Source organism: Neophocaena asiaeorientalis, unplaced genomic scaffold, assembly GCF_003031525.2.
Source record: "Neophocaena asiaeorientalis asiaeorientalis breed wild unplaced genomic scaffold, Neophocaena_asiaeorientalis_V1.1 scaffold591, whole genome shotgun sequence".
In the NCBI taxonomy this organism is placed as follows: domain Eukaryota; kingdom Metazoa; phylum Chordata; class Mammalia; order Artiodactyla; family Phocoenidae; genus Neophocaena; species Neophocaena asiaeorientalis.
Window position 1 is genome coordinate 2,766,846 of NW_020173494.1, and position 10,124 is coordinate 2,776,969.

Here is a 10,124-nt window from a genome sequence, read left to right on the forward strand (position 1 = left end):
TCTGGGTGTGAAGCATCAGACATCAGGGCAGTGAGATGACCGGGATGCTCAGAGACTTGACAAGAGCATAGTGGCTCTGCCAGGGAAAGTCCTGAGGTGCCTCGATGTATGGTTGGCCCACAGCCCTCATCATCCCCAACCGAAGGCAACAGGACCCCTGGCCCTGTCCATGCATACTTGTCAGGGGCTTTGGTCTGACCCTATTCTCCCTCTGAGGCTCCTTGTCATATGCCTACTAACTTGATTTCACCTACTTCATAAGGTGGGATGAAGGTCCAAGAGGGATGGTGTGATACAACCCCTGGGGCCTCTGTGGGTGGGTTAAGACCGTAGTTTATAAATAGCAACTTTTGTTAACTCACTCACTCATCCATTCACTCATCAGCCCATCCCCCAACCAAATGTCCTTCCCTCTGTTCATCTATCCATCCATCCATTCATTCATCCAACCATCTGTCTACATGTCAGTCCACCCCCTCATCCTCCCATCTAATCATCCATCCTTGCATCCATCCCTTCCCACATCCATCCATCATCCATTCATCTATCCATCATCTATCCATCCATCCATCCATCCATCATCCTTCTAGCCCTCCAGCCATTATCCATTACCTACTCTCCCATTATTCATTCTCCCCCACTTCCAAAAATAATTTACCAGAGCTTCAACAAAGGACACAGATAATACAAAACCTTTAAAATCTGACTTTAAAAAGAGAAAGCTAATTAAAGAAAGGGATTGGAAGTGGAATAATTATTCTTCCAAACCAAGGGAAATTAGAGCACAAAATTTAGTCCTGAGTTTTCCAGCAGAAGGACAAAAATGGAGGCAGAAGCTGGGCTTTCTTTTTTTTCAGTACATGGGCCTCTCACTGTTGTGGCCTCTCCCGTTGCGGAGCACAGGCTCCGGACGCGCAAGCTCAGCGGCCATGGCTCACGGGCCCAGCCACTCCACGGCATGTGGGATCTTCCCGGACCGGGGCACGAACCCATGTCCCCTGCATCGGCAGGCAGACTCTCAACCATTGTGCCACCAGGGAAGCCCTGGGCTTTCATTTTTAATGACCCTGACTCTGAGAGGGACTCATCACTCAGTCTGTAAATGAGGGGCTGACATCAATGTTTTTGGTAGCAAATTTCAGAGAAAGAGCAGAGACATTCTTTTTCCTTTCCTTAGTAAGAGCCATGGGCATGTTTTGGGTACCCTGTCCTGGAAGTCTGCCCAGAAATGACCTTCAGGCGACCTCTTCAGAAAGACCCTTGAAGGGTCCACTCCCATGGATGACAATGCTTTCCCGCATCCTGTGTGGTGGGCAGGGGGAAGGAGAGTCACAACCTGATGATGGGGTGGAGAATGGGACCCTTGAAAAGACAACAAAGGAGGACTCTAAGGTTAGTTTTTCTCCATTTCACCTGAAACCAAGGGAACTAGTACATGTTACAGCAAGAGAGATTTCAGTTAGACTCAAAGAAGACCCTCTAAATCCTAAGGATAACAGCACTCAGATGGAGGATTCTGTCTTGGGTCTTGGAGGTTGGGACTGGGCCGAAGGCTATTGGGCCCGGACCCTCCCTGAGGCCCCCCTCTGATTGGGGGATCCATGCTGTGCTTCACAGGCTTGCAGCCCCCTCTGGTCTCATGAGTGTGGGAGTTCCTACTACACCACAGGGATGTGTTCACGAGTCAACTCCAACTTCAGGTTCTCCAAGACTGTGGCCCCAGCTCTCCAAAGTAAGTGGCTTCAAATCTGCAGACTTGGGCTGAGCGACCAACAGTCCATGGGAGGCTCCAAGCTCTGGTCACCACTATCCCATGGCTACAGAGCAGAACTTGGACTCTAGCCCTGCCCTGCTCCGGCTCTCTGGGTAACCTGTGGGGTAATAATCTTGGCCCGCCCTCCCGGGGCAAATGAGCTCAGGTTATGAAGACCATCCTGGCAGCCAGAGAGGCTCACTGCAAACCCACCCTGAGCGAGGAAGAGATTCCTGGCCCACCAGGTACATCAGGCAAGCTGCATACTGCCGAAGTCTGGGGACATCGTTCACTTAGACTATAGTGTTCATGGTGCTCTCTGACGTTATGGGATGCAGCTGCCCTGTAGGTGGAGGGCCAAGGAGGACAGAACTACCCCTGGTGATAGTCTCATCTAATCAGTGTTCCTGGGCATGAGGAAGCGCTGCCCAGCTCTCCCAGAGCCTCATGGAACACAAAACCTCCCAGTCTGTCCCCACCTGCCAGGAAAGTCTGGGGAAATAACGCTCAGACCTTGCTTCCTGCAAGCCCAGACTGCTTGGCTCCGAGCCTCACTATTTCCTGTGGGCTAACCACCAACACCCAAGCAGCTGCTGCCCGTTTTATTGAGGGTGAGGGGATTAGCACTTCTGGCTAGAGGCAGCCTCCCTCCAAGCACCAGGGCCCAGTCGGAGATGGGAAGGTGGTGCTCGCGGGGAGGGAGGAGGAAGGTCAGTCCAGCAGGGGCTGGAAAATGGTCCCCTTAGGGGCCATGAGGAGGAGTCGATGCTATGCTTACAAAACGACAGCGGGAGAGGCAGAGGCAGTGCCGGGGCTGGGAGGAGGCCCAGTCACGGGAGGTGTGTCACCCCCTAGAGAGGTTCTTTCCTCTGGGCCAAGGTGTGACCATCTCAGCCTCCCAGAATCTCCTGTGGCGGAGACCTCCTCACCCCGCTGACCAGCAGCCATGCCCCGGGAACTCAGCAGATCCAGATCTCAGGGCACCCCCCGCCACCCCTGCCAACACCACGGAGGATCTAATTCAGTAGGTTTAGGATCAGCCGCAGGGCATGTGTATGTGCGCACGTGCGTGTGTTTCAAAGGCACGTTCTGCCATGTTTAGCAACCACAGAGGTTCTTCCCAATGTGTCTTAAAATGAAAAAGTTGAAATCGTAAGAAAGAAACCAGTAATAATAAATGCGTTCTAATAAAATTGGCTTTAAAATAAAAGAAACCTGGCCTCTACCAGTAGATTAGAAACCCCTCCTAATCAAGGAGTTACTGTCTCGTGTCCTTGTGGCTGCCGGCACCACACGGCGCTCCAGCACATGGCGCTCCAGCACGTGGCGGGTGCTCGGTCCACAGGTGTGGGGCGAAAGCACACTGGAGAAGGACAAAGCTATCAGGCACCGTTAGCCTGGAGGTGTAGGGCCATCCCATGCTGCGTGCGGCATGTGCAGACGAGACCAGAGTGTACACACAGCTTCTCCTACAGCGGAGGTGGTTCTGAGCATCCAAACGCTTCTAAAGTGCTCTCCCAGACACAGAACCTGTGCCAAGCGCCTAGGCTCAAAGCCACCACCGTCCCCTCCTGGTGAGCTCTGACATCAACATACTACACCTTCCCGATGCAGGAGTTACTGGAATGGTTAACTCACAAAGGCCCCTGCTGTATTGCTGTAAAGTAGATTTGAAAACAGTGTGAAATTCTCCAGTAAAAATAAGCAGATGCCCAATATTTCAATGTGGTACAGTATAGTGTATATCGTATCAGATTGTATCATCTCTTATTCAAGGTAAGTCCTGCTGTTTCACAAACAAATAAATTACTTAGATGTAAAGAGAAAATTTTTAATTTGTTAGGTTACCAATGTTTCGTGTTTTCTTTGTTGCTTTCTATTATTCATTTTAATTTGGTATGAATATTACAAGAATATAGAGAAACCTTCAGGCTCAAAGCAGCAAGAAAATGACCTGATAATGTCATTGTTACATTAACAAAGTGGTTTGGTTAAAAAAAAAATAAAAAGAGGATAAGCTAAGATTCTTGAGCATTTACTTGTGCTCAACCCTAGAAGCATCACCTTGTTAATTCCTCCTGGCAATCCTTTACTATCATTATGCCTCTTTTACAGAAGAGAAAACCGATGCCAGGGTGTTAAGTAACTTGCCCAGGGTCAAAGCCAGGGGTCAAACAGTCTGACGTCAGATTCCACATTCCTAGCTATTACACCGTGCCTCCCTCCTAAGAAGTGAAACCCATTCATTTGGGCTAAAGTGGTAATGCCAGCCTACCCATTACAGTAAAATAAACAATAATGAGGTACTGATTTGGGCACTGTTGGCTACCAAACACTGGCCAGCTAACGGCAGTCAGTCCCCGTTGAGGAGCAGAGGCAGTAGGGCTCCATTCATGCTTTGTTCAGACAGCCAGTGCAGAGCGGTGGGGCAGAGCCACGAATTCCTGGGCTCCTCACTCACATTGCCCAAATAAATGTTCAGCCCGAGGACAGCTCCCAGGCCAGGCTTCCCTGGACAATCATCCAGGGGATCAGAGATTTGCAGACACTGGCTCCTTGGGTAGCTGTGACCATGTTCCCACTTCCCAGGGTGCCAGACCTACATGGACATCATCATTGTCCTGGATGGTTCAAACAGCATCTACCCCTGGGTGGAGGTTCAGCACTTCCTCATCAACATCCTGAAGAAGTTTTACATCGGCCCTGGGCAGATCCAGGTGAGTGTGGTTGGGACTCTTTCCTCCTCCAAATAAGCCCCCCCAAAAACCCATGGCAGATGCTGCCTTGGGGTGGGGGGGAGCATCTGTACACGCGCTAGAAAGGTGTAGGTGAAAGGGCCAGCCTCAGGGCCCTGCAGCCCAGGACACCCATCTCTGCTGGGCACATCAGGGGACGGTGTAGGGGAGGCATCACTGAGTGGGTCAAACACTGTCCTCTGGGATAGACACCACATATTAACAAAAACTTTGATCAGCCAGAGAGTGAGAAGACACTAGCACCCTGCTGGGTGAGGCACAGGGGAGAATTAGACACTTTGATCTTGGAGAAGAGACAGGGGAAGAGGTCAGAGCTGCCGGCACGTATTTGAAATGCTGCCTGGCTAACGAGGGGGTAGATTTATTCCGTATTGTTTTGGCAGGCCAAAGGAGGACCAATGACTAGAACTGACAAGGTGGCAGATTTCAGGTCAATCTAAGAAATTATTTTTTAACAATTAGAGCCGTTAAAAGGGGAGTGGGCTTTCTCATGAAGTAATGAGTTCCCCACCACTGGGAGATCATCTTTTAGGGCACGGTGGATGAAAGTCCAGCATTGGAAATGCACTTGTACCAAATAAATTCTGTGGGCCCATCCGACAGTGGCATTTTTTCATTCTAGTCCTACTATAGGTAGGTTTTTGCTTATTGTTTAAGGTTTTTATTTCGAGGCTATTAATATTTTTTTTTTTTTTTGCGGTACGCAGGCCTCTCACTGCTGTGGCCTCTCCCATTGCGGAGCACAGGCTCCGGACGCGCAGGCTCAGCGGCCATGGCTCACGGGCCCAGCCGCTCCGCGGCATATGGGATCTTCCCGGACCGGGGCACGAACCCGTGTCCCCCGCATCAGCAAGCGGACTCTCAACCACTGTGCCACCAGGGAAGCCCCAAGGCTATTAATATTTGAGTCTTATTAATATTTCAAACTTCTCTTCCAAATTTGGAAGAACCTTAGTTCCAGAGTTTGGTGAACAATGCCATGGCCCTCCACCCACACTACTCCTAAGATTTTAGACTTCAATTCTATGCTTCACTTTTGTCTTTTTAAGTAAGAAACTCAATCTGCTGGGCCTTTCTTTAAATCACAGTCTCCTCTCTCAATATGTACCTCCCACCTGCCTCACCAAGCCAGCCATTCATTCCTGGAACTGTGCAGAACCTGCTTCCCTTCTGCTTAGTTCCTCTCCCTTGGGAAGGTCCCCAGCCCTCCTCACTCCTGAACCGTCCCAGAGAGATGACTCCAGGAAACCTCATCACCAAAGGGCCAGCCTTCAGGGGTCAAGATGTCCTGTTTCCCTCTCCTCTAACTTGCAGGTTGGAGTCGTTCAGTACGGAGAAGACGTGGTACATGAATTTCACCTCAATGACTACAGGTCTGTAAAAGATGTGGTGGAAGCTGCCAGTCACATTGAACAGAGAGGAGGAACAGAGACCCGGACGGCATTTGGCATTGAATTTGCTCGGTAAAAAAAAAAAAAATTAATTTTCTAAATCTCAGATACTGTTACAGTTATCTTTTGCTGCCCCACAAAATCTAGTATCTGGAGAGACAATAATTAATCCCTCAAAGTTCTGGGCATTGGCTGGGCTCAACTGATCAGTTCTCCCTTGGGTTCTCTCGTGTGGTTGAAGGCTGGTGTCAGCTGGGGCTGTTGTCATCTGAAGTTTCGACTGGGCTGGACATCCAGCATGGCACACCCATGTGGCTGACAGTGGATGTTGGCTGGGAGCTCAGCTGAGGCTGGTGATCTGAGCACCCACACGTAGTCATGTGGCTTGGCTCTCTCACCGTGTGGCAGCCAGGCTTTGAGAGGAAACATCCCAAGAGTGAGTTTTCCAGGAGATCCACACAGGAACTCTGAGACTGCCTGTGACCTAGCTGTAGAAGCCCCAGAATATAACTTCTGCTCTAGTCTTTTGATTGAGCAAGTCACGGAAGCCAGCCCAGGTTCAAGGGGAAGAGAATTTAATTTCCCCTCTTGATGGAGGAATGGCAAGGTCACATTACAGAAGAGCATTTTGGGGCTGGGATTTCCAGTCAGCTTCAGGAAATATGTTCTGCCACAGAGACCCTATGAAAAGTGCGTGGGTTGTATGAGGGCAGAATCTTCTTGTGGGGTGTTGGTCATCAGTAGAATGCGAAGAACGTAGTTAAATCTAACATCTGAGACGGTAGAGCAATGAGGCTGTTCCCTTAAACATCACAGCAGAACTCACAATAATAATGAATGCTATCTCTAGTCATCCAGACAGGCAGCTACATGCTTATTCCAGTAACTCTGCCATGGCTCAGAACACTGTACTCACCCCCACTGGAATCAGTGAACGAATTTTAAAGTCAATTCCCCCAGATCTTTCCAGCTGTGGCCTAAACTCCTACGATAACTATGTCCAAGACATTTAGATTTTAAATGTATAAATTTTACACCTACGAATATGAGCTCTGCTATGTTCTTTGAGACCACCGTCCCATTACCTTATAATCCCACCTCACGTAGGGTTAGTCGAATGTAGCATTTAGCAGAATGCTACAATGTGAAAGCTATTTAGTAGTAACATGATTTCATGTGGTCAAAAGATTAACTCTTTTTTTTTTAATATTTATTTATTTGGTTGCACCAGGTCTTAGTTGTGGCAGGCAGGCTCCTTAGTTGTGGCTCATGGGCTTCTTAGTTCTGGCATGAGAACTCTTAGTTGCGGCACGCATGTGGGATCTAGTTTCCTGACCAGGAATCGAACCCGGGCCCCATGCATTGGAAGTGCAGAGTCTTTAACCACTGCACTACCAGGAAAGTCACCCAACTTCACTACTCTTTATGATTAAGTTACTGCTCCACCAGTGTATTTCTGTTCACTGATAAAACCTGCTCAAGCATTTTTCCTAAATGAGCATCCCTCTGTGTAAAGATGGCTCTTACTCACTCTCACGAGAAATGGGCCCTCATGGGGGTGAGTCCCTGAGACCCCAAGCAAGCTCTTGTGAAGTGGCCAGGGGAACAGGGGAAGCCCACGCCCACTGAGCTATCAGTGAGAAGCTAACTGATTCCCACCGGGATGGAGCACACTGCTTCCATCTCATTTTGCAGCCCATCTCCCCCAGGTCAAGTGTGTGTGACTCACCTAGTAGTTTGAACCGTCATGACTCACGAGCACTGCTGGGGTGTGTGATTTACACCTCAAGTGAACTTTGAAATCTGATCTTCCCGGCCAAGTCTGGGTCCCAAATTACAGCTGGTGCCTTTTAAGGTAAAAGGTTTTCTCTCCTCACTCAGCTATTCATAATGCATTTTTTTCTGTGTACCTACTAAAGTACAAAGATCCAGGCCATGGACTTGAGGGGTTATAAAGAGGGTAACCCATGACCCCTGGTTTAATAGGGGAGCTCTGGTAAGCGTCACCCTAACTCAGTGAGGATGAGAGAGGAGGACTCTGAGGGAGGGATCAGAGAGGACTGCCAAGATGGGGGATACCTGACAGACCCCAAGATTACAGCAGGGAGAGGTGGAGAGAAGACATTCCACAGAAGACATTCTGCCCCAATAACAGCAGAGGAGAGGGAAAGCTGAGGAACCTTTACATTCAGAGCCTTGCTCTGAGCATGGTTCGTGTTGGGGAGTAGTAAGCCCTGCAGCTGCAAAGATGGTTTGGAGTCAGATTGTGAGAGTTATAACGTTGTAGCTAAAACAAGCATGATTGGCCCCTGAAGGTTCTTGAATGTCATCATCAAATGTGCGCATGAAGGTGAGTCTGGCAGCCATGTGTGGCTTTGAGGGGAGGGGGCAGGACAGTGCTGCAATGCCACCTTCATTCACTCAACACTTTTTATTGAGCATCTACTATGTGCCTCACACTGTTTTAGACATTTGGGATAGATCAGTGAACAAAGCAGATAAATATCCTGCCCTTGTGAAGCTGATATTCTAGAGGGTGAGGCAGACAATAAGCAAAAAAAAACCAAAAAAACAAATAAATAGCTAGTATGCTAGAGGGAGATACAAGCTATGGGGGAAAAATAGAGTCTGGTAAATGCAGTCAAGCAGGTTGGGGAGGGCAGGTATTTAATCAAGTAGTCAGGGAAGGCTTCACCAAGAGCTGACATTTGAGTGGAGACTTAAAGGAGGTGAGGAAGTTGGCCAAGCAAGTGCCTGGCAGGGGAGGTTCCAGAAGAGGGAGCAGCTCAGATAAAGGCCCTAAAACAGGAGCATGCCTGGTGGTTCCAGGATCAGTGAAGATTCCAGCAGGAGGAGGGGCTCAGAGGGATTACCAGGGGTTTCGCGGGCCATTATCAGGACCTGGGAGAAATGGGAGCCAGGACAGGTTTTGAGCAGAAAGGAGACGTGATATGACCTTTCTCCACGGGGTCACATTGGCTTCCAGGTTCATGGAAACTGTCGTGAGTATAAAGCTTTCACTGCATTCCAGGAAGTTATAGTCTGATTTACAAAGCAACAAATCCAAGTCTTTTACACAATACAAATTCACAATTTTAAATCTGATGATTCATGCCAATATTTATGCTATTACAGATTCTTGCAGATATTCACACCATTCCACTCTATGGAAATATGATCCTGAAATTTCCTTGGCTCCATATGTAATAAAGCCTGTTTTTCCCCTGCCATATTTTTTCTTCTGGAGTTTTGTTCCTGGACCTGACCCTCCAATGAAGTCACGGAAGCATCTCGAGCGTGCTTTGAAGGACTAGCAGCATTCTCCCTCCACTGAGTCAGGCTTAAGCCCAAAATATTCTCTGTATTTTGTCATGTCAAGTGTGCCTCTGCCCCCCTTCAGTCCACGCCTCACACTAAAATTAGAGGAGTTTTTAAAGCCAGCATATCCAGAATATCATAGAATTGCTAAGAGAATGGCAGATGGTCTGTTTCTCTTAACTGGTAGCTTGAAGATGCTCTGAACTAGTTTATTCCAAGTTTTGTGAATTCCTTAACATCTAAATCACGCACACCAGCTCATCAGCTTGCTGTGTAACAAAAGATACCCCTGGTAACCAAAGCCTTAGGGTGATGGGATTTAACCTGACATCATGGTGCTTGAACCTGTGGGTCAGACCTTTGAGGACTCACTGCAGAGTGTAAGGGTAACGTTTATTTTTAGGTCCTTATTGAAAACTTCAGAACCTCATGGTCTGAAGGAGAGTTGGCCTCACACAGGCACCAAGAGCCGGTGATGGTTCAGGAACCAATTTTTCCTGCTTCGTAGATGGGTCACCAGCTCCAAGAGTCCGTAGAGCGCCAGCCCCCCGGCTCCTGGTTGGACTGCCCGGCAGGCAGGCCAAGCACCTGCTCCGGCCACTGAAAACAAAAGTAAAAGCAAGAAAGAGAAAGATTTGTCATGGAATTTTATATTTAATAGTCCCCAAAGTAGAATCAAAGTGGTTCTCCTGGGCAACATCGGGACTTTGTCAGGCTTCCTCACACACGTTTTATGGAGCGGCATGGTTTAGCTGTTGAGTTGCTCTGGCACGTCACCTTTTCAGAACTGAGGGAAGTGGTTCTCAACTCCGATGTTCATTAGAACTTTTGAAAAATGCTGGTGCCCAGGCCACACTCCAGAAATTCTGATTTCATGAGTCCGCGTGGGGCCTGGGCATCACTTTT

At 48.6% G+C, this 10,124-nt stretch overlaps 1 protein-coding gene across 1 annotated transcript in view; it reads left to right on the plus strand.

Moving 5' to 3' along the window:
- The first annotated feature begins 1,624 nt into the window (after window positions 1-1,624).
- The window catches only part of ITGA11 (integrin subunit alpha 11), a 54,855-nt gene continuing 46,355 nt past the window's right edge, over window positions 1,625-10,124 (plus strand). The window contains exons 1-3 of the mRNA XM_024747520.1: window positions 1,625-1,732; window positions 4,343-4,470; window positions 5,824-5,972. Of these exons, the coding sequence (XP_024603288.1) occupies window positions 1,672-1,732; window positions 4,343-4,470; window positions 5,824-5,972 (338 nt within the window). The 5' untranslated portion in view covers window positions 1,625-1,671. The remainder of the gene's footprint in view (window positions 1,733-4,342; window positions 4,471-5,823; window positions 5,973-10,124) is intronic.